The following is a 24,409-nucleotide window of genomic DNA, read 5'->3' as shown; positions in this document are numbered from 1 at the left end:
TCTGTGAGAGGAACAAGCAACCTTCCCTGCCCCTCGTAAGTGCTCCTGGAACTCAGTCAGAGGTCAAAGGCAGTGGCCCAGTCACAAAAGCCACCACCTGAGGGACAGAAAAGGGGAGGGCCAGAGCCAGCCACTGCCCTCTGCCTTGCCAGGCCTGTGACCACAGGAGTCGGGGTCTGCTCAGACCATGTCCTGGCCCCTCTATGACCATGCAGATGAGCACAGCCCTCAGGAAACAGAGCTGCAGGGTGGGGGTAACACCAGCACCCTGCAGATCCATACGCCAGGAGTCACAGGGCCCGTCCACAGGGCAGGGCTTGGGGCTGCTGAGCCACATCCAACCTTCCTCCCCCACCCCTGCAATGCAAACTGTAATCGTCTGTCTTGGACCCCAAGAGCACTCTTCCAGATGGGGGTAAGGCCCACACCAGGCCGCCCACTCGGCCCAGCAGCCTCCTAAGGCCCTGGATTCCCATGTCCCAGGCAGCACCGCCCTCCTGTGGAAATGCCCTCCAGGGTCACCCTGGCCTAAAACCTAGCACCCAGTCTGGGCAGCTTCTGGCCCCACTGGGGCCATGGCACAAGGCCCCCCGCACGGTAGGAAAGTAACCCTGAAGCCCACCTCCTCATCAGAGCTGTCTTCTGCATACTCGTCCCTGCTTGGCACTCCCGCCATCTCTGTTGCTGGGCGAGAAGCTTGCACCTGCAGAGCGAGGGGGAAGAGTGTTACTTCAGGAGGCACAGGATGTCCTGACATCAGGCAGCCCCAGTCTCTCTGACCTGGTAGGGTACCTGGGAAGAGCTGTACCCAATGCCAAGGCCTGGGACATCAACCACAGGAAGCCCTGTGCCCAGCCTCTGAGCAGCTCCACCTGGCACTTGACCTCAGTGCAGCCTAGAGGCTGTCCAGTTCCCAGTGAGCCTCTCAGGGCCTGAGCAGCCATGCCTTGGCATCAGGGCCCTGCCCTGGTCCTCTTTCAAGGCTGAACCAGTCTACACCCTCTTGGAGCCCACAGAGGAGCTAATACCAGACGCCTGACCAGGAAAGAAGAAAGTCACCCAGAGAAGCAGCAGCAAGGCCCCACTCCCACCTGACCCCACATGCTATGTAACACCAAAACCTGCTCCAGGGCCCCTGGCACAACTGCCCCATGCTGGTATCTACTGGGCCCAGACCCAGCAGAGGAGACTGCTTAAGGGCAAAGCCATCACTGGGGGCAGTGCACAGAGGGGGCACAAGATAGTGCGTGCCTTTAACCTGTCAAAGGGGGCCGCAGGCAGCCCAATCCTCAGGGTGAGACCCTTGCCCCTAGGCAGTCTGGCCACTGCCAGGAGCCGCTAAGAGCCACATTCAGTTGTACCAAGGGCCCACAGAGGTTCCCCAAATCCTCAGAATGCCTGGAACCCCAAGAGGGGCCAGTTGTAGGCCCCCCAGGCACCCTCCCCACCCACTAGGTCCAAGACCCTAGGCTGACCCCATCCCATGGGGTCAGAGAGTGGGCGCCACAGAGGATTCACACCCCAACCTGGAAAACAGATTCGCCCCTGACTGGGGAGGCGAGGGCTCCAGTCAGATCGGGTTTACTGGCGGAACCAGGACTAATGGGGAAAACAGGCCCACCTCTCACCCCTGGGGGCAGTAAAGTGCTCAGAGCAGGAACCCCTGTGCGCGGGCGCCCCCCACCCGGAGCCCCTCTCCCTCCTACCCAGGCAGGAGCCAAAGGCCTGGCTCTTCCCTGGCCTGTTTTTTCCCTCAATATAAAGAGGGATAGGAGACTAAGTTTTTTTCCAGGCCAGGAACAAGGCAGGATTCAGTTTTCACATCTCCCCCACCTCCAACTTCCCTGCTGCCCGCTGAAAGTGGGTCAGCACTGGCTGGCACGGAGCATAGGGTGGGTGAGTCCTAAGCTCCTACCTCAGCACAGAGCACACACCCCTAACAGACTGGCTTGGAGCAGGGCCCACACATTCAGAGGAGAAATCCACCCCAGCAGCAACTGGTAGGCCACCTCAGGGCCATCAGATTCCTGGATGGGGGTAGTTAGGACACCAACTTCAGTCAGCTGCATGCACCTGCAGCTCTGACCTCAGGCCAGGTCCCTGGTATCTCAAATCTCCTCCCAGGGGCCCTCTGGGACCAGTGCACCCTGCCAAACACCACACCCCATGAGTCCCAGCGGCAGTGTCCCAGGCCTCTGTCACAAAGTACTGTAGGAGACCACCGGTTTATCACCCAGCACCGTATGCCACCGTTGTCAAGCTGTGCACAGCTAGGCCACTAGCATGGCAGTGTAGGTATACCAGGAGAACCTGACACTGGCAAGCCCTTGGCAAAAGGAGGGGTGCCCCAATAGCAGAACTTTGTTTCTCCAACAAATGTGTACTTACAGGGCACTCCAGGTTCCAAGGAGCAGCATCCCAGCTCAACTCAATGGCTGAAGGGCACATGATTTCCACCAGAGGGCAGCATCGGCATGCAAGACAGCCCCGGGCCCAGCTCCCTACTGAGGCACTGGGGGCCACCTGAACAGGGGTAGCCCTGGAACTAGCAGACTAGGAAAGCCTCATCCATTCGAATTTTGGAGGCAGATGCTTTGCAGTTGGTGGGCATTGCACACCTTTTTTTTTTTCTTTTTAACTTAAAAATTAAGAAAAAGATCACTAAAACATCCAAAACACAAATGGAATATAGGTGTGACCTGCTTGCAGCAGTCTGTCTTCTCTGGAACAGGGGACCCTCAGCAGCCTAGATGTCTGCTCCCCTCACTCTCAGGTGAAGACGCCAGGAGCCGAGGTCTTCACAGACCCATGCAGCTAGCTAACCACAGGCCACAAGTACCCACCTGAGGACAGGGTCATCCCTGCCTGGAGCTGCACATGAAGGAAGCCACCGGCAAGGTTGATTTCAGGGGCCTCAGACGGTTGGGAGTGACAGGAGGAAGCATAAAGGAACACGGAATTCTCTGGTAAGTTCTCCAGATGAGGGGACAGATATCTCAGGCCAGTAATCCCACACAGGCCCCTCCTAGAAGATGGATCAGTGTACAGCTTCAAACTACAACTGGTAATTCCAGCCTCATAAGAGGCCCAGCAGCCAGAGGGACAGGGTGTAGGGGGCAGAAAAGCCCAAGGACCTTGAGGGCAGCACAGTGTGCACAATTCGAACAGAGGCAGAGCAGGTTGACCAGTGGACAGGGAGCCACACCCCCGTAGGGGCCATGGGGCATCAGCAGAACAGCAACTGGAGGCAGAGCAGTTGGAGCCCAGGAGGGAGCATGGAAGTGCCAGAGAGGGACATGGAAGGTTGTGCTCACCACCGCAAGGGAGGCTGCTCTAGGCACAAGGCAGCAGGCCAGGAAGACGTTCCACAAAGGAGCTAGTGAAGCAAACTCAGGCAAAGGAGCTGCAGTGCAGGTGCCTGGGAAAGTCCATGAGAGGTGGTTCCCATTCTGAAATCTGGGTGGCTGCCTGGCCTTAGGGCTAGTATGCACCATGAGGACCAAAAAGAGGGACTAGAGTGGGCTATGACAGTCTGGAATGACATCAGGTGGACAAGCTTCCTGTTGTAATGGCAGCAGTTTCCTCTGTCCAGCATCAGTGCCTCCAGCAGCCAGGCAGGTCAGTAGCTCCCTGTCTTCTGGGAGGGAGGCCTGGGACAGCCAAGCCAGACCTCGCGCTCAGCACTCCTTCCCTGTGGCACCCAGATCTCGGGAGGCACCAGAAGGCACTGCACACTGAGGTCAACATGAGGCACAGCACGTCCCCAACATCTCGGGGCAGAGCTCAAATCTAGACTGCTGCTGCTAACACAAAGACCCTATGTGCAAAAGAGACAAAAAGAACACAATACCTGCAGGGCACTGACCACTTCAGCCTCAGTGGCTGAACACAGATGAAAAGGGTCAATATCAGAGGTCTGCGCACATGGTCCAACCAGTGGGAAAGATGGAGAAACTGGTACCTTCTAACCAGTATGGTTTTAAAGAAAATATGTCAGAACAAGGTATGGAGGCACATGCCTGAAAACCCAGCTTTTTGGGAGACTGAGCCCAGAGGACCCCAAGTACAAGGCCAGACCAGGCAACAGGGTGAAACGGTCTCACTAAAAGGGAATTCCTCAGTGGAGACTAAAAGACCAGAAATACATGGGATGGAAAACACCTTTGTTTCTCAGGGAAAAGGAAAGTGACTCAGAAGGAGCCTAAAATCAGTAGGCTCGTTGCCCTGAACCACAGCAGGCCATGCATATCTCACAAACACCAGGGACAGTGGCTGCCCTGCACTCTTGCCCCCAAGACCTGAAGAGAGAGATGAACCCCTACTCACACCAGGTCTGATTTAGATGAGACCCTGGGGTTGGCTCAGAGTCAACACAACTGTGTCGTGAGGTTCTGGTGAGTCTGAGAGAGGAGTGTACTTGGGAATGTGGTTGTGGACATTTTACTTATTTTTTGTGGTTCTGGTGACTAAATCCAGGTTCTCACACAGGTAGGCAAACACCCTGCCACTAAGACACATCCCCATCCTTTCTTATTTTTTATTTCGAGACCAGTTCTTGCTAAGTTGCTGAGGCCGGCCTTGAACTTGCAATCCTCCTGCCTCAGCCTCCCAAGTTGCTGGTACTACAGGTATGTGCCACCGTGTCCAGCTCCTGCGGCCATTTGAAAACAGAACTGCAAACCTTTATTTTCCTCTCATCAAGAGGTTAAGTCAATATCCCCTTGCCTAAATCTGGAGGGGCCTGTGGCTCCTTTACACACCCACGGGAGGCAGCCCAAACTGACAGTGTATGACCTGGGCACAAGACATAAAAGCCCTGTACCTCTGCCTAGTGTGCGGGACCACTCACCTCAGAACCACCCTGGGAAGAGTGATTCCTCTGAGAGAGAGGGACAGACAGACAGAGAAGCCCAGTGTGCACCAGTCATTCAGGGGCAGCCCCGATATCAGTGAAGAACCCCCGTTCACACCTGGGACTCCATCATCACTAAACCCCAGAATACAGTAGGCAGGATCTGAGTAACCCTCGTCCTAAGGTGAAATGTACCAGAACCTGTGACTCCTCACCCCTGATGAGCTCCAGAACCAGAGAGGCCCTGACGCTAAGCACTGGGTGGGTGAAGGAACAGTCTGAGGCGCTCAGTGGTGAGAGAAGCAAGGAAGAGAGCAGGGACAGAGACAGGAGCATCCCCTCCAGTCTGAACACTGAGCCCCGCACTTAGCTCTGGCATATACCCAGGCACTTCCTGCCTGAGGTGCACTCCACCAACTAGCTGGGGAAAGCCCTAGGTGCCCTGGTCCCAGCCCTGGGGAGCTGCAGCCCCATACCATACTCTACCAGAGGGTTCCAACACATGCACACCAGAGCCCACAGTGACACCTGAGCCAGTACAAGATTCACATGGCCTCTGCATCACCTCCTGGCAGTTACCACCCCTAGTGTGATGCTGAGATCCCAATCACCCCTCCTACCCAAGGTAGCATCGAGTCCAGGCACAGACGAAACTCTTCTCAAATTAACAAGGAGATGCTTCTTACATACCAGGACCAGTATTAGGCCATTCCTTACATTCTGGAATATGGCAAGCAAGGTGAATGGGTGGAACTGGGACTATGGCACAAAGAAAGAAGAAAACAAAAGAGAGCAAAATACTCACACTAAAAAAACAAAAGCTACTAAACAACCAAAGCCAAGCATAAGCAGAAAATAATGGGTCAGCTGGGCACAAAGGGGAAGAAATGGCTATAAGCTCACAAACCACATCAGGAATGATGAGAAGGCACATGTCAGGTATAGCTCAGAGACAGTGCCCTTGCCTAGCACGTATGAGACCCTGGGATTAAATACCCAGCACCAAAATAAAAGAAAAGAGAGCAATTGCATAGTGACAGGTAAGTCCTCTTAACCATGAGTCCAGAAAGCCCTGCAAAACCTCTCCCTGAGCTGCTAGCAGCGGGCAGAGATAACATGCTGGGCAGGGTGGCAGTGGGGAACACCAGTGGGTGGAGGAGCCAGGCCTGGCAGCACGGGGACCAGGCTTGAGACAATCAGGGACTGAGGGTGCCCTGGGAACTGGGACACAGGCACCAGGTCATCAGGCTGGAGAGGGACAAAGGGGCAGGGTCATCAGTCATGAGGGGACATAGATGAATGAGGCTGGATACAGAGTGGGTGCTCAGGGTGAAGGCAGAGGGGCCAATCTCTGCACATGCCTTGGGGACTACGGGAGCAAGCTGACATCATTAAATGAGGAGCACAACAAAGCTGCCTGTCCACTCGATAGGGAACAAGTTATTTACCCCATAACTACACACAAAGCCAAACAACAATACCCACTGCCTGAAGGCAGGCTGCCACCTAAGTGCTGTAGGCCACCTTGAACATGCTGGGCCCGTGAAAACCCAGCTCCTCCAGGGATGGGCAGACACCACACTTGCCCCACCTTTGCAGGCCCATTCCCCACCCCTCATTCCCACCCAACCATCAGCCCTGAAACATTGGGATCCTCCTCACCTTAGTCCTCCTGGTATCAGCCAGGTGAGGGGTTTGGCATGGCAACCCCAACCCTGCTGCACCCTGACTATACCCCCAGGCCACCATGGCAATAGATTCCCAATAACAGGGAGGCAGTAAAGTCTTGTTTCTGAGGGACACAGAAGTTTGGGGTAACCTGCTATAAGTGACAGGTAACTAACACAGATAACAAAGGCTCTTGGTTCAGCATATCAGGCCAAAATGACAACAGGGCCGAGTATAGCTTTCCTGATATCACACACAGGTACATGTAAGGACATGGACTGCTGGACCAACAAGTAGTGGATCCAACTAAGGTAAGGAGATAGGAGATGCTTCTGGGATCAGGGCATCAAACTATGTTTTAGGAGAAAGCCTAGAAGAAGAAAGGACTATTTTCTCCATCATAGAGAGCTCTCCTTATCTTGTAGAGCCTCACCTGAGACAGAGGCAATTCACAAGATCACACCAGGCACCCATGATCCTGAGTTTCCATTAAAGAGTTGGGACATCTAGCAGAGGCAGGGGAGAGGCTAGGAGTCACTATTGGCAGATTCCCACAATTAACAGTGTGGGAAAACAAGAATCCTAGAAGCTGCTTGATGGAGGGGTTCTTAGGCTGAGGACACACATGCAGTGGGGAACACCTGGGGCAGATGGTATGATAAGTGACAAGCTGCCACCGTGGTAGGTGAAAGCAGGCTGGCAGACCTCCCAAAAGGGACCTGACTCAGTGGAACACCACCCAAATGGTAGGAAGGCTGCAGGTCTAGTATCCTTAGGGGTGGCAGATGGCGGAGACTCAGACACCAGTGAAGAGCGTGGCAGGCTGCCATGCAGAACGTGGGGTACCTAGGGAAGCTGAGCTCATGGGAAGCTGAGAACATTCAAATGGCAGTACTGACTGGGTCTCTACCTACAGGGCTGGCAAGAGAAAAGGACTCACGGAAAAGGACAGGGGGACAAGGAGGTGAGGGACAGCTTGGCCAGGTTAATGTGTACAACGGTTTTTGTGGAATGGAGGAAAAAGAGGGAAATGAGAGGGATTCCCACTGAAGACTAGACAGCACCCCCACCTCTTCGATTCATTCCCCTAGCCAGAAAGAATTCAAATCTAATAACAAGGATCACATTTCAGCACTGAAAACACTCTAATAGGGCCTACTTACAGTCCCCAATCAGGACACAAAAAAGATACAAGATAGGAAAAACACTGGAAACAAGAGCACCCAGCTGGGCAGGTCCCATAGCTAGGCAGAGTAGGGTGGCGCAGATCTGAGGACTGCCCCTTCCTTCAACCCCACCTGGTCTGAGCCTGGCAACTCAAGTGCAGTGAAGCAGCCTGCAGCTGAAACAGCGCCCCTGAGGCAGAAGGACAGAACCACCCTTGGAGATAGGTGGTACTGCCACAGGATGAGGCAGATGTCCAGTTACCTCCAGACACAGGAATCTGAGCAGAGAGCTCAGGCAGGAAAAGCACTGCTTCGAGGTCAGACCCAGAGCTCCAAGAATCAGAGATGCCCAGGGATGTACCAAAGCCTGATGAAAGCAGTACCTTGCGGTTTGACTCCACCAGACACCCTCCTGTACCTTCAAAACACTTGTACAGGTCATTTCAAGGACTTTAACAAAAGTTACACTTTAAATATTTCAATGTGTGGGTTCTTAATTTTAAAATGGGTGGAAAAAGCCCAGAAAGATATACATGAACTGTTAGCCAATTATCAATACAAGGGCACTGAATGAGAACCTTCACACTTCACCAGATAGTACTGATATAATATCCAAATCTTTTTCAAGAAAGGTCTATTTTTACAACTTAAAAAAGGTACACCTGTAATCCCAGAGACTTGGGAAGCAAAGAGAGGAAGATCTCAAGTTCGAAGTCAGTCTCAGCAGTTAGTGAGACCCTATTTCAAAATAAAAAATAAAAAGGGCTGGGGATGTAGCTCAGTGGTAAAGTGTCCCTGAGTTCAATCCTTAATACCAAAAAGGGGGGGAAAAAAACTTAAAAATGGCTTAGTGAGGGGCTGGGGTTGTAGCTCAGTGGTAGAGCGCTTGCCTAGCATGTGTGAGACACTGGATTCGATTCTCAGCACCACATATAAATAAATAAAATAAAGGTTCACTGATAACTAAAATAATAATAATAATAAAATGGCTGGGTGAGGTGACACAAACCTGTAAATCCCAGTGACTCGGGAGGCTGAGGCAAGAGAAACACAAGTTCAAGGCCAGCCTCAGCAATTCAGTGAGACACTGAGGTCAGGGAGCACAGTGGTAAAGTGCTCCTGGGTTCAATCCCTGTACCAAAAATAAAAAAACTGAAAGAACCTTATAAACCAAGGTCAGCACAGTGAACACATCATTTTCTCTCTGTGCATATCAGAGTTATAATTACAGTTTGAATGAGTGAAAGGCTTAAATCTGGCTTTAACTCGTTCCTTCCTAGTAAATACACCAACCTAATATAATCAACACAAGTAAACTATGGCTTTATGGCTTCCCTTCATGGCTATAAAATTTACTAGCCAAAGTTATGACTTCAGAATATCATGCCCATTCAAATACAAATGATTACACCTTAGTTTCCAGGATGCTTTAAGTAACGATTGTGGCATTTTAGTTGAATTAACCCTGTTCTCACATAAGACAAGAGTGGGGTGCAATATTCCCCAATACCAATGTAACCCATGTAGGATGACTGGGCTGGACTCTAGCAACCCTAACCACACTGCTCAGAATGTTCCCTTACAACCACGCTCTGCCAATACCCCGGGCAGTGAAATCCCCATCTTGGGCTCTACCAGAAGGCCTAGCCTACAGCAAGGGTGAAAGGCAGTGTCCTATAGAGAGGTGGCCTGAAAATCGTCTGAGGGGAGAAGACCCAGGCATGTAATTTTCAGAGTTCTCAGGAATGGCACACACATCTGGGTGCCCTGGAGCCCAAATATGGCCCCAGATACAATAAGAAGAGATAAGGCTTGGGTTGGCCTGGAGAAGACAGCGCGGTACACCCCTCAGGGGATCCATGGTCCAGCAAGTGCGTCCTCTTCTCGGCCACCCTCATCCACACTGGGGAGCGCACAGGGATTCCTCGCTCACCCACCTGTGCCTGCTCCTTAGAGGTCTCCTCTGTGCTACCGTCATCTTTGTCACAGTTGCTTCCATCTTCTTTATCCTCAGTGTCCTCACTACTGTCACTGCCAGAATCTTCCAGACCTGAGAATACACTCTCCTTGCTGTCAGAAAGGCCAGAATCACTGTCATCATTGTGGTTGGAAGCAGGGTTGCAGAGAAGGGAGGGCTGCAAGGAAGCAGAGAAGTGGTGATTGCTAACCCCACAGGCTCACCCCGGAGAGACTGTGCAGACCCCACAGGGGCAATTGACCTGGCACTGCACAACAGCCCCCACCTCCACCTCCACCAAAACCACCCTCCAACCTAGGTCTCCCTCATCTCCTGCCTCCACAGACAGCACTGCCACCTACATTTTAATTCATAGTATTTCACAAGGGAGTAATTTTTCAAGGACAACACATAACTGAGTTTTCATAGCAGAGACCTCACACACTCACTGATGAGGGTATCACCATTACTCCAGCTGCTACACATTAAAACAGCAAGTGAAATGTGGCAAAGGGCTAGGGCTCACTGAATCTTCGGCACCTGGTATCCAGACTGCTAGCTCAGTTGACCATGGGAAGCAGTTTCAGTACATTTCACAGAACAAAGGAACAGCTTAAAGGATGCAGCAAGGCAAAGTGGTCTGAGAGGCTCGGCTGTGCATGCCTTCACCAAATTTGGTGACGCTCCACAACCCTGCCCCTGGGAAAGGTAGATCGTGACAAATGGGCATTGGATTCTCTGCTGACTTCCATACTGTCACGTCCACTTTTAATTTCGAAATATTCCTCACACATTGGACAGTACCACAATTACTTAATGTGTAAGAGGCGAGCGGTTATAAGGGTGCAAGCTCAAGCCCTCCCCATGATGGGACGCAGTTCAAGGGTTCGGAGGTCGTTGGAAGAGGCTCCCGCTCCCCTGCCAGTCTCCAGCCTGACACAGCTCCTCCGCCACAGAGTTGCCCGGGCTCCTGCGCCCCTCGGCTCTGGATGTGCTCCGCGAGCCTCAAAGCGACCCTCAGGACACTCGGTGCTGCGCTCCGGGTGACAGGCGGCCCGCACTCCCCAGCGCCGCCGGCCTCCCCCGCCCCGCCGGCCGCCACGTGCATCCCGGGCCCTCACGACACGCGCCTTGTCGCTCAGCAATCACCTTCTCCGGTTCCGGTTCCAGTTGGCGCTCTGGCTCCGGCTCCGGACGCCGCTTTCCGGGCTGTACTCTTAGCGCCTCGCGCCCGGCACCCCTCTCCGCATCCATGGCGAGTGGCTCCCGGCTCCCGACGGACGGCCGCTTCCGGCAGCGAGCGCGCCGCGTGAGGCGCAGTCGGCCCCGCCCAACCGGCTCTGATTGGCGACTTTCGGGGGCGGGGCCTTCCTGCGCAGGCGCGCGGCGAGGCGTACTGCTCGGAGGCGGTCCGGCGCCGGCGCGGGTTGTGGCGCCTGCGCGCGAGAGCGCGCGCGGGCGGGGCGCCTGCGGGAGCGCGTCCGTCACAAGATGGCGGCGGCCATGCGAGGCTCCAGGATAGTGTGTGCGCAGCGGGCGGCGGTGCGGCCCGGGGGACAGACGCGGCGACGGCGCTAACGCTGCCTCGGCCCCTCTTCGTGGCCGCCACTTCTGCCTCCGCCGCCTCGCACAAGATGGATCTGCCCATGGGCCCCGGCGCGGCGGGGCCCAGCAACGTCCCGGCCTTCCTGACCAAGCTCTGGACCCTCGTGAGCGACCCGGACACCGACGCACTCATCTGCTGGAGCCCGGTAGGGACGGGTGCGGGAGCGGGGCGCCGCGGGAAGGGGCCCTGCCGCGGAGGACCTGGCCGCCGCGGCCCTCTCGCACCCCGGGGCCGCGCGGCCCGAGCCCGCCGGACCCAGAGCCTCAGTTTGCCTGGGACGCGGCGGACGCGGCTTCCGGTCCTCCCGCGCGAGGCTCGCAGAGGGACAGCGCCCGACGGCCTGGGCCCAGCCCGCGCGTCAGAGAAAGATCGCGGCGTGGCGCGAGGAGGGGCGGGCAGCGAGGCGCACGGGCCGGCCGGTCCCAGGCCGCCTGGCAGCCGGGCGGCGTCGGGCCTCTGGAGTTGCCCGCAGACCTCGAGCTTGCAGAGGTCACGCCGGGAGAGAGTCAGAGCCTCGGGCTGGCAAATGGTGGCCTGAGGACAGGCCGCAGCGATCCAGAGGGAGCCTTTAGAGGAACTGTGACGGGCCGGGTGCCACCAAACCTGCTTGACTTCCTGCAAGCCAGAACTCGGGGCTTCTCTGCCGGTGCCGAGAGCACGCCCCTCCACACACCCGTCCCTTCCGTCGTCAGGAATGAAGAAGAAGCCTGGACGTGAACCTAGCCCGAGCTGGAAGTCCGGTTCTCTGCCTCTGGGTTGGGGGTTTACTGAAGGTGTGCCCTCTGTAAAGAGTATTTTGGAATATACCTGGCACAGTGTAGCACTTCTATAATCCCAGCAACCCGAGACTGAGGCAGGAGAATGCAACCTCAGGACCAGCCTCAGGAATTTAGCAAGGCCCTAAGCAAATTAGCAAGAGAAAACCCTCTCTCTCAAAAAAAAAATATTTTTTTAAAAGAGCTGGGGGAGTAAGTTTAGTGGTAGAGTATCCCTAGGTTCGATTCCAGTGCCAAAAGAAAAAACTGTGTGTGGGAATAAAGAGAAGACTAGAAACCATGCAGCTTCACTGTTGGTGGAAACTCTGTTTGTCCCCATGGCACCTCCTCTATGTGGGCCTTCCCAGCTCCCCAGATCCAAAAAAGGAGGTGTGTTTTCCAGACACCTCTTCTAGATTTTGAACTCTCCTGACCCCAGGAAATGGCACCACGTTTCCGACTCTCTTTAGCTTCTTTCCATTTCTACCTTGTTACCCTTAGCTCAAAGGAAGTGGTCTCACCCAGGTGGGGGCCGGCATCAGACATGCTCTGGAATATTCTGAGCCTTATCCTGCTAGGAAGGTCCATCTTGCCTAGTAATCTGCCGGCTGTTTTTGCCTTTAGATTGAGAGACCTATGGGTAAAGTTCCAGTGTACATTCTTCCAGGACCTGCGGGTTGTTCTGGGGAGGGCCTTTGAGTTGGGAGTCAGATCTGATCAGACCTGTGACCAGCCCCCGCCCACAGCAGCACACTACCTGTTGACATATTTTCCCTGGGGAGGGATAGAGAGTTGATGGAACTCAAGCTTTGGTTCTTCCTGATCTATGGTTAATGCAGGACACAGCAGTGGGTGCTAGCATGAGTACTGGAACCAAACTCTGGCTTAGAAATGGAAGGAAGCCCTTGTCAGCATGAGCAGGGAGGGACTGCAGAGCTTCTTGGAGCTGACTGACCCAGAAAAGGAAGATGATGTCTCTGTTCCCATGACCTTGAGGGCACCCACACTGGCCCAGTGGCCTCTGTCAGCAGAGTCCCAGCATGGACCCTCCTATAGGCTCACTGCCCTTGACTCGGCCCTCAGAGACCTCAGAAGGCTTTGAGGCTCCCACTCGGTTATTTTCTCCTTGGTGCTGGAAGTCTTCTCCCTATTCTGTCCAAAAGTACCATCCCATTTGGAGGGAGAATGTTGGCTGAATATATGGAGAAGAACTTCCAGTCCCAGAAGCCCTGTACTGAGCCTGGATAGGCCACTGAGGGACAGAATAGTTCAGGACCTGGAAACTCTGCAGTGGGGGCTATGGCACTATGTATCCTCGTGTTCATTCCCACATCCAGTCCTTATTTAGTTACAGATACCTTCCCCAGGCAGGTCCTGGGGGACAGTGCAGTTCTATCTGCCCTGTGGAGGAAATTTGGTGACCATAGGTTAGAATCCAAGTAGGATCCACAAGAATGTATGAGTGTAGACATGGGTAGTCCTCCCTTAGCCAGCTTCTCAACATTTGTCCCAAAGGTGCCCCCGGATCCAGTACCCAAAGGTACAAAGATCAGGGCTACCTGTGTAAATAGGTAGCTCCATAAACAAAGCATGAGGCCTCCCTACCTTCTTGTGTTCCTCTGTCCTCCAAGTAGGCTCTTGATAGGGCCTTGCAGGATTCGGGACAACTCTAGAGAGTTGTGGTCCCCTCAAAGCAGTGAGAAATGTCCAGGCCTAAGTGAAAAATGAAGGTTCATACCCAGGTTCAGTGTAATCCTGATTTTGTATAATATCACTCCATCTTTTTTAGAAGGATAAAAGAACAGTAATCTTGGTTATCTCTGGCTAGTGAGATTACAGTTAATTTCTATTTTTATTTAAGTTTTTCTTTTAGTTCTTAAAAAGTAAACATGTTATATGATTGAAAGGAGATGAGCTGTCAGCCACGAGTTGTGCCCAGAATTCCCAGGACAAGCTAAGCTACCCCTACTCTTTGCGCTTTCTCAGCCAGGTGAGCTCATTCTTAGACAGCCGACAAGAACTGACAGGCCCACTGGCCCCACCCTTGGAGATGTGGCAGTGGGCCCAAAGTGCTGGAAACCACACACCTCAAGCAGGCTGTGATGCGTGCTGCTGGGTTATTGACCATTGAATGGTGCACAGCATGTTTGGTGTCTCTGTGTTACAGACAAGGTTATGCTTCTTGCCTATTCATTTGCTTCTACCCACAATCATTCAAGTGGGTGACATAAGTTCCATTTTATATATAGAAAACTCAGGCTTAAAGACATCAAGAATCTTACCAAATTAAGAGCTAGAAAATGGTAAACATAAGTCCAGAGTCACCCAGCTGTTGGAAACAGAGGGCAGCAGGAGACCCCTGCCTACCTTCTTTCTTAGTGAGTTCCCAGCCACCTTTACAGTGACCAAGGCTGCTGATTCATAGTCATATTTTAGATTTTTAAATGAGGGTCCACCTTTCACACAAAGAAAAATGAGACCAAACTGACAAGCTCTATGCTTCAGCCTTTGTTTGTTTCTTCCTACCTTGAGGAGTTGAGGGAGTTGGAGGATATAGAGGTGGAGCCCAGGGCACAGAGGTCTTTGCAGGCCTGGGTTTTGGTAACCTTGGAGGAAAGCAGATGCCCACAGCAACATGGGCCCATCTGACACCACAGAACTAGTGTTGGCTCACAACCCTTTATCAAGGGACCAGGAAGAGCAACATGCACCTGGGAGTTGCTTGTTTTCAGAGGAGTTAGCCTATGGGAAGGGAAAACTAGAGCCTAGCAGAACCAAGGTCTGGCAGGAGCAAGAGGTTGTCCTTTGTAAAATGTGAGGAGCTCAGCACTCAAGTGTTTCTTTGTGCCTGGCAGCACTGGTAGCTTCTGCCAATATCCCCCTTCCAACTTGGCTGAACCTACAGTGAACAGAGTTGAGCAGCCTCCATGTGTTCAGTGCTCTTGGGATGTGGAGGAGTATGCTGGTCATGGTGCCTGACTTACACGCATGAGCAGAAGCAAGAAAAGCACCCCTGGGAAAAGTACAAATTGACCCTCAGAGAATGGCAAGACTAGGACTGGGGAAGGAGGCCCAGAAATGGGCTGCTCCTCTGTACCTACTTGAACCCTCCCATCAATCTCACTCTCTAGAATGGATTTCTTCAGTCCATGTCCTCATGGCCACAAGGCCAGGCCAGCATGGCTTCCTATGCAACCAAGTACCTAGACTTCCTGCTTCTCTAGTCCCAGTTCCTGGGACCCAGAGAGAGGTCAGTTAGCTGAGGCCAGGAAACCAGAGTACATTTCAAGCCCCATCTGTGGATGTGCAGGGAGGCTAAAATAGGAAGGGCTTGTGACTGGGCAGTTACATGAAGAGAACAGATAAGCCACATTATAAAATTTATGACTGTTAGCCTTTTGGTACCACAGAGTCCTTTGAGAAGATATGCAAAGTCACAGATCTCCATACAAAGCATTTACATGGAGAATTTTGTATATATTTCAAGTTGTCAACAGTGCTATAGAAAATAAAGCCACAGACTCAGTGTGGTGACACACGCCTATAATCCAAGCACCCCAGAGGGCTGAGGCAGGAATATCAAGAGTTCAAAGCCAGCCTCAGCAACTTAGCTAAGCCCTGAGCAACTCAGCAAGACCCTGTCTCTAAATAAAATATGAAAGGGGTAGGGGGGTACTGGGGATGTGACTCAGTGGTTCAGGGCCCCTGGGTTCAATCCCTGGTACCAAAAAAAAGGAAAAGAAAGAAAACAAAGCCATAGCCAGGCATGGTGACTGAGGACTTGGAAGGCTGAGGCAGAAGGATCTCCAGTTTGAGACCATCCTGGGCGCAAGACTCTGTCTTAAATTTTAAAAAGACTGGATGTGTAGCTTGGTGGTAGAACATATCTGGGTATAGTTCACAGTAAGACTCATGTTTATTGACTACCGTGTTTCAGACTACAGGAGCATTACTCAACAGCCAATAACTAGGCAGCCAGTTTTCCCTGGTCCTCCATAATTCCAGTTTTCATTATTTTCAAGTATAAACTATGACCTTCCAGAATTACCTGTGGTCAGCAAAGGAGAGCCTTTGAACCACTGAGACAGAGAGATGAAACACTGAGTTTTCTGCTCCTCATTCAGCAGACCCTCTGAAATTGAATAGGTTCAGACTTGTTCACTTTGGACAGTGTTCAAGCGTTAGAGGACAGATAAGGACTGAGGTAATACACAATTGCCTGGATGTTCTGTGGGGATGATTTCAGACCTAGGTACAAAAAGGGAGAGCTAACATCCCAGACTAGGGGAAGCTGAGGCTGCTAGAACTTGTGGGGCATGGTGGCATAGAGAAGGAAGTTGCCCAAGAAAGATATCTGGGAATCAGCAGATGAACTCCCTGGAGTTTTGGCAGAATACCAATTTGTTCATGCAGATGGTGAGCCCTTATGGAGGCCAAGAACACCTTCAATGGAGGAAGCGCTGCAGAAGAGCTACAGTGTGAGCAGCTGGAGCTCACAAGCCCACAGGCTGCGCTCTCGCCAGCAGGGTGGAGAAACCACTTTGAATGAACACATGTAGGGCTTAGCAGGGACCTTGGGAGAGCTACAGTTCGGAATAGATGTGCTGGCAGTTCACATATGAAAGGTACTCCAGATACCATGGGAGCAAGCTTGGAGGTAAGCCTTGAAGTGACAGCCAGGCTGCCCTAAATGGAGTGCAGCACTCTTGCAGACAACAAAATCCAGACACATGACAGAAAACTCCCTTGTTCTGGGTCCAGTCAAAATCAGTAGATAATCCAGTAGGCAAGAAAAGTGTAACTTGTCATGGGAGGCTGAGAGTTCATAATAACAGGCCCAGGTCTGATGGGATGAGCAACAAGTACATTAAAACAATTTTAACAATACTCTGTGTGCTCAAGGAATCAAAGCCAAAACATGAAGACTGAGAAGTGGAAGGTAGGAAAAAAAGAAGCAAGTTAGACAAAATATCATTGGAACTAATCTAGGCAGAAGAATTCTAAATTACTTAGATAGATCCTTTCCCCTCAGGGAGCCCACACCCAGTTCACACTCAAGCTGTGGGCTCCCTCTGAGAAGCACTATAGAGAGGGGAGGGAGCCTCACAGAGGACCTTGGACATCACAACCTCAGCCAGCACATCAACATTGGTGTCCCCGGTGACAATCCTGTTGACAGCTGAGCTCTTGACACAGTGGGGCCATCCCCCCAAAGTCTGCCCCAACTGATTGTAAGAAGAATACCAAATCCAGATTGAGGGACATTCTGCCAAATACCTAGCCAGTCTTCCTCAAAACTGTCAAGGTCATCAAACTGGGAAAGTATGAGGAACTGTTGCAGTCCCAAGGAACTGAAGGAGACATGACAACTAAATGTAATGTTATATTTTGGATGATGTACTGGAACAAAAGAAGACATGAGGAATCTGGAAAAAGTATGGACTTTGCTTCACAATGTGTCTAGTTTAACAGATGCACCTTGCTAAGGCAAGATGTTTGTAATAAGGAAACTGGTGTGGAGTGTATGGGAACTCTGTACAATCTTCCCAACTTCTCTGTAAATTTAAAATTGAAAGGTTATTTTTAAGTTCATTGGAGAGGATTAACAAAGATCACTGAATGAGAAACAACAAAAGTGATCAACTGCAGTGCATAGAGAGAGAGGTTGGAAATCTGAGCATCTTTCGGATGTTGCCATACAGACTGAGACAGCTGAGGTTCCAGAAGAGGGAAGAGGAGAATGTCTGCAGAAAGAATGGCCGGAACTCTTCCCGTGGTACTAGAGATCAGACTCACCCTTGTGCATACCCAACAAGTGTTCTACCATTAAGTTGCATCCCCAGCCCTTTTTATTATATTTAGAGACACAGTCTTGCTAAGTTATCCAGAGGTTGACCTTGAACTTGCCATCCTCCTACCTCTGCCTTCCAAGTAGCTGGGATTACAGGAATGCATTCTTTTCCCAATTTTTTGAACAGCTGTAAACCCACACATTTAAGAATAGCAATGAATCCCAACCAGAATAAGAACAAAGAAAGCTATATTGAGGACTATCATGTTCAAATCTCTGAAAAAGACTAATAAAAAGCCCTAAAAGCAAGCAGAAAAATAAAGAAAACGGCACACAGAAGAACAAAAGGTAAGAATGACTGCAAACTCCACTTCAAGAACTAAGGGTAGACTTACTTGGAATGAGTATAAAGTAAGTCTTGGCAAGAAAATCTAACTTATATACAAGAACCAAATTGAAGGTTTAGTACTTAAAATTATAGTAACCAAAATAAGGAACACTGGACAGGTTCAGTAGTAAGATGGAAGTGACAGAAGAAAGTCAGTGAATGTGATAACCATAGGATAGCAAAAACTGGGAGAGAAAGCAGACAGCCTCATAGACAGCTCAGCAGTCTGGCCTCATGTCATCAGAGTCCTGGAAGGAGAATAGAAAAGTGCAGGAAAAATAAATAATGGCTGAACATTTACAAATTAAACAAAAGATATAAACCCAAAAGTTCAAGTTCAGTATACCTCAAAGAAGGATAAAACCAAGATATAACCAAACTCCTGAAAACTAGAGGCAAACTGAAAATTCTAAAAGATCCAGAGAAAAAATGGCCCCATCTGGCAGCAGTGGCACCTGTTGCTTTGTATTTCCTATCAGAAAACAGGGAAGCCAGAAGGAAGTTAAACCAGTGAAATGAACTGTCAAGCCAGCCACAGTGGTACATGTTTATAATCAACAGCTCAGGGGATTGAGGCTGTTTGAGGACAGCCCGGGCAACTTAGCAAAACCTTGTCTCAAAGTAGAAGTGGGGCGTGGGGGCTGGGGTTGTGTCTCTGGTAGAGCACTTGCCTAGCATGTGTGAGGCACTGTGTTCAATCCTCAGCACCACACAAAACAGGTGAATAAAAAGAAGGTACTGTGTCCATCTACAACAAAAAGTATTTAAAATTAAGTAAATAAATAAATGGGAGGCAGGGCTGTAGCTCAGTGGTACAATGCTTGCCTACCACACGTGAGGCGCTGGATTTGATCCTGAGCACCACACGAAAGTAAATTAAGGGCTGGGGTTGTGGCTCAGTAGTGGAGCACTTGTCTAGTATGTGTGAGGCACTGGGTTCAGCCCTCAGCACCACATACAAACAAAATAAAGGTTCATCAACAACCAAAAATATATATTAAAAAAATAATAATAGAAGTATTATATCCAGCTACAACTGAATGAAGAGGGGCTGGGGATTCAGCTTAGTGGTGAAGTGCCCTGGGTTCAATCCCTAATACCAAAATCAGTCAGTCAATCAATAAAGGAAAAACCTATGGTGGTTCCCCCTTAGCCACGGGCAACCCCAGTTCAAATACAGCAAATACAATATTACAGAAATAATCAACTTGTGGGTTTAAAATGGCACACCATTCTGAGTAGTGTAAGGCAGCCTCACACTGACCCCCAGAATGCAAATGGTCCCTTCACTCAGTGGGTCTGCACCACACATGCGCCTGCCTAGGAGTCGTTTATAGCAGCCATCTCCAGTGCCAGGCCAACTGTCGGGAAACGTGGTGCCTGAGTTCAAGTGATCCTCGGATGTAGCCTCGCGCTGTCTCACACACCTGCTTCACTCACCTCGCTTCATCTTGCCACAGACGTTGTCGTTTCCATCAGTGAGGTACAGTAAGAAGGGAAAGAGCACATCAAATCACTGCTGTCGCATTACGATTGTGCTGTTTTATTATGTAGTTATTCATTTGTCACTGTGCCTAATTTATAAATTGGACTTTAGCATAGGTGTATGTGTAGAGGAAAACATGGTATGTGTAGGGTTGAGTACTACCTGTGGTTTCAGGCATCCTCAGGAGATCTTGGAATGTATCCCTCATACATAAGAAGGGACTACTGTGCTTCTAAACACTAACCAAAAGAAGGGTAGAGTGACAATATCAATTAAAATAGGCCTACGAGCAAAGGAACTTACCTTAAAGAGGGGCATTATACTGGGGCTGGGATTTTTAACTCGGGTAGAATAAGGGTGAGTGCACCAAGGGGATGTGGCAGTCCTGACGTGTCCACCTAGCAACAAAGCAGCAGAAGAACTAAAGCAGAATTGGACAGGGCTGGAAGAACGACCTGCAGGTGCAGTCACGCGTGTCAGCATTCTCATGGTGACTGGATTGGTGTTGAGAGAATTTCAAACTAGAGGAGACGTGAACACATCAAACAACTCAACCTGCTGACACCTGAATATGCTCCAGTCAGCAACAGAGCCCAGTCTCTTCTCAGGCCCCATGGACCTGTGCCAGCGTGGAGTGTGTTCAAGGCCCTGAAAGCAAGCTCAGGAGACTTAAGTGAACTAAAATCATGCAAAGTGTGTTTTCTGAACATAAAGGAATTAAACCGGAAATGGGAGAATCTCCAAACAGTAAAGCAGTGCTTATGGGGGAATGTACTCCATTAAGTGATTATATTAGAGAAGAAGGGACCATTGCTGTAGCTCAGCAGCAGAGCACTTGCTAGCTTAATGTGCAAAGTCCTGGGTTCATTCCACAAGAGTGACCTTCTGAGCACTCTTAAGAAAGCAGGAGAGGGGTGCCATTAAATTCACAGCAAGAAGGAAGGAAGTAAAAACAACAGAAGAAAGCACTGTACCTGAAAACAATAAAACAAACTCCAAAAGCTGAGTCTTTGAGAAAAACAATAATAAAGTTAATGAACTCATAGCACAAATGATAAGAGAATAAAAGAGACCATACTAATTACTAATATCAGGAAGAAAAGATGCATCAGTACAGACTCCACAGGTAATAAGATGAAGAGGAAGTACTGTGAATTTGGCAGTGTGAATGAAATGGACCGATTCTTTAAACCTCAAACTACAAGTCACACTCAGAATAGCAACATGAATAGTCCTAAAACAATTAGCAAAATTGAATTCCCAGTTATAAACCTTCTGTAAAAGAAATTTCCAGGCCCAAAATATTTCACTAAGTCCAACAATTGAAAAATAAATAGCATCAGTTTCTACAATCTTTGCAGAAATTAGCAGAGGCAGAAATGGTTTACTTTTCATTTTATGGGACCAGCGTTACTCTGATACCACAATTAAACAAGAAATACTCCAAGAAGACCACAGACAACATTTTCCCTTATAAAATGTTATCCCTTACAACATCTTCCACAAAATATAGCAGATCAGGTCAGCATTGTGTTTAAAGAATGAAATCACAAGTGGGATCGTCCTGGGAGTGCAGGGTTAGTTCAGCATTTGAAAATAAGCCTACATTATCTGCCATATCAGTAGTATAAAGATGAAAAAACATGATTGGATTATTTGTTTAAAAAGAAGTTGATCAAATTGGACACTTGTGACATTAAAAAAGAAAGAAAGAAAGAAAAAAAACTAAGAATAATAGGAAATTTCCTCAACCTGATACAGAGTGTCTACAAAAAAAAAGTCCACACCTGAGCAGGCTCATTCTGCATGCCTGAATCCCAGTGAGCTGAGGCAAGAGGGTTGTAGGTTTGAGACCAACCTCGGCAAGGTCCTGTCTCAACTGTCTCAAAATTTTAAAAAAGGGCTGAGTATGTGGCTCAGTGGTAGAGCATCCCTGGATTCCACCCCCCAGTACCAGGAAAAAAGAGCACACCTAACTACTCAGTGATGGCAGACTAAGTGCTCTCCCTTGAGATCAACAAGATGTGATATCTGTTTTCACTGGTTTTATTCAGCCTCTTGTTGAAGTTCTCTCCAATATCATAAGACAAGAAAAAGGAAGGCATTGGAATTGGAGGGGAAGAAGCAACACTGTCTGCCTGCATACTAAGATTGTCTGCATGGAGAGCCCTGAGCTCACAGAAGTTCTACTAGGTCTGAGGAATGTGTTTTACAATGTCACTAGATATAAGGTCAACCCACAAACCTATTTTGTTTTTGCATGCTACCAATGGATAATGGGAAATTGATTTTTTTAATACCATTTACAGTTGCTCGAGAAAATTAAATAAGAGTCATACCTTGGTTTCACAGGGTATTGCTTCCAGTATCCCCACCTGGATTCCAAAATGTAAGAATGCTCAAGTCCCTTGTATTAGATGGTGTAGTATTTTCATATAACCTACACTTCCTGCCATATACTTTAGTGGGTAGGGGGCAGTGCTGGGGACTAAACCCAGGTATGCTCTACCACTGGCCTACATCTTCAGTCCATCCCTCCCCACTCCTTTTTTTTTTTTTTTTTTTTTTTTTTTTTTTTTTTTTTCCCAGTACTGGGGATTGAACTCAGGGCTGAGCTATCTCCCTAGCCCTTCAGCCCTTTTTAATTGTGAGATGATCTGATTTACCCAGGCTGGCCTTGAAATTTGGATCCTTCTGCCTCAGCCTCCAGTCTCTTGGGATTACAGGTATAGGCATCACATCTGTGTACTTTAAATCATATGTATATGATTTATATTTTTCTTTTCTTTTTTTCTGCTTTTATGCAGTGCTGAGGATAGGACCCAGGGCCTCTCATGCTAGAAAAGAGCTCTACTACTGAGCCACACCCCCACCCTCTAGATGATACATAGCACCTAATGTACATGCTATGTGAACTTGTTATACTATATTGTTTAGAGAATCATGACTAGGAAAAAAAGTCTCTACATAGTCTGTAGGGTTTTTTGTTTGTTTGTTTGTTTGTTTTTAATATTTTTGGAAGCTCACACCTGTAATCCTAGCATCTCTGGAAGCTGAGGCAGAAGGATCGCAAGTTCAGTCAGCCTCAGCAACTTAGGGAGACCCTGTCTCTAAATAAGACATAAATAAAGGGCTGGGATTGTGGGTCAGTGGTTAAGCACCCCTGGGTTCAATAACCAGTACCTCTACCCAAAAAAGAAAGAAAGAATGAATTCAGGGAAAATGTCATTTCAATATACATATAATATATATTTTTTTCAATCCACCATTGAATCCACAGATGTGAGATTTTCCGAAAATTTTCCCATCCTTTCTCTTCCCCTCGCCTTATTGCTGGCACAGTGAGTGCTTTGCCCCGCTTCTTTGACACTCTTCTGTTTCTGTGCAGTCTTACATTCTAGCTGACACATGGTAGGCTACACTTGGGGTGGCGGTTCCTTCTTCCTGAGTGCATTCCTGCCGTTTCCCTGTCTGCTGTGACTTGGCTGGCAGCTTGAGGGAGACTACTTTTCTTTGGTCTCTATTCATTGCCTTGCAGGGATCACACCCACCCTTCCAGCCCCTGTAATCACTGCCTAATTTTGCCTTTGTTTTTTTGTAATGCCCTGGGCCACAGATGGTTGGGTAGTCAAATGCAATTAAATCTGACTAGTGGTGAGGTGGTTTGGTTTGGTTTGGTTTGTGGGGAGGTGACTGGGCAGCTGTTGTTTTGGAGGTGTTTCTGATTTGGTAGTGTCATCAGCATAGGCCACAGGTGTTCCTGTCTTTCCACGCTGTCAGAATGTGTTGAATGACAGCAAAGTCGCAGGCCTCACAGCTGGGCAGTGGCAGTTGACTGACTATGTGCAGATCACCTGGTGGTCATGAGCCAGGCAATCCCAGGTTCTTATTCCATCTTAACTGCTAGTGTCTGTAGCTCCCAAGTCGCACATCATGCTTCACACAGCGACACACACGCAGGCCACAGAACAGCTAAGAAGGGGTCAAGGTGGCCACAGGGGGCGCAGAGGCTGCACTGAGAGCAAGGGCAGTGAGCAGACAGAAGGCAGCCACTGCAGGCAGTCAGATACGATCAGAACCAGAGCCAGAGCTCGTTCAGGGCCAGAGCTGTCAGCCGTTGGGCTGCAGGAGCTTATTCTAAGCCAGGGGTCCGGCAGTTTCACCACGTCAGCTTGGAGTGGGACTCAGGTGGTTGTCATGGGCAGGAGAAACCGTACTCTGCTAAAGCCCAAGGACATAATGGGAGGTTCGTTGCTATAGCAATTTTCCTGGGCAAGGCTAGTGAACAGTGACCAATTAATCGGGTCAGGGTGCCACTATGTCTAATCTTGGGGTGCCTCCCTTTTATTGGTCTCAGGTGAGGGGTTTGCTTTATTTGGTGGTCTAGTATGTTCAATAATCTCATGGGCTTGGTTTTTCCAATGTGAGTTTGATATGCCAGTGTGTGCTGTGGTTAATCAATTTACAAGTGGTCATTCTTCTTGGAATGATTAATTTATCTCAGTTTATGCCTTATGGTTGTGCTTGGCAGATGGTGGTTGTTTGTCGCTCCCGCCAGCAAGAACGACCCGGAGACGTGATGGGTGGCAAACTTCCCTATTAACAGCTTTTTCTTCTTTTTATTTCTTCCCCTTTTGGGAAGTTATTGTCACTTATATAGGTTATATCAACTAATTAGAATATTCATGATATGTGGGGAGAAGATAGACGTATATGGGTATAACTTGAAGCACCTAAAAA

At 49.6% G+C, this 24,409-nt stretch overlaps 2 protein-coding genes across 9 annotated transcripts in view; one reads left to right on the top strand and one right to left on the bottom strand.

Annotated features, from left to right (window-relative positions):
* Positions 1-11,370, bottom strand: part of Bop1 (BOP1 ribosomal biogenesis factor) — a 24,744-nt gene extending 13,374 nt beyond the window's left edge. The window contains exons 1-3 of the mRNA XM_047544011.1: positions 10,793-11,370; positions 9,624-9,821; positions 623-703 (exon numbers count right to left, since the gene is read on the bottom strand). Of these exons, the coding sequence (XP_047399967.1) occupies positions 623-703; positions 9,624-9,821; positions 10,793-10,897 (384 nt within the window). The 5' untranslated portion in view covers positions 10,898-11,370. The remainder of the gene's footprint in view (positions 1-622; positions 704-9,623; positions 9,822-10,792) is intronic.
* Hsf1 (heat shock transcription factor 1) overlaps positions 11,094-24,409 on the top strand; it is a 27,960-nt gene continuing 14,644 nt past the window's right edge. For 3 of the 8 annotated variants that reach the window (XM_047544083.1, XM_047544066.1, XM_047544026.1), the window contains exon 1: positions 11,095-11,394. In XM_047544083.1, coding sequence (XP_047400039.1) covers positions 11,278-11,394 — 117 coding nt within the window. In that variant the 5' untranslated portion in view covers positions 11,095-11,277. Of the gene's footprint in view, positions 11,395-24,409 lie in introns of all 8 variants that reach the window. The other 5 variants (XM_047544090.1, XM_047544056.1, XM_047544035.1 and 2 more) reach the window with 3 other exon arrangements.

Source organism: Sciurus carolinensis, chromosome 1, assembly GCF_902686445.1.
Source record: "Sciurus carolinensis chromosome 1, mSciCar1.2, whole genome shotgun sequence".
In the NCBI taxonomy this organism is placed as follows: Eukaryota; Metazoa; Chordata; class Mammalia; order Rodentia; family Sciuridae; genus Sciurus; species Sciurus carolinensis.
Note: the sequence above shows the minus strand (reverse complement) of the source record. Positions and strands in the feature narration are given on the sequence as shown.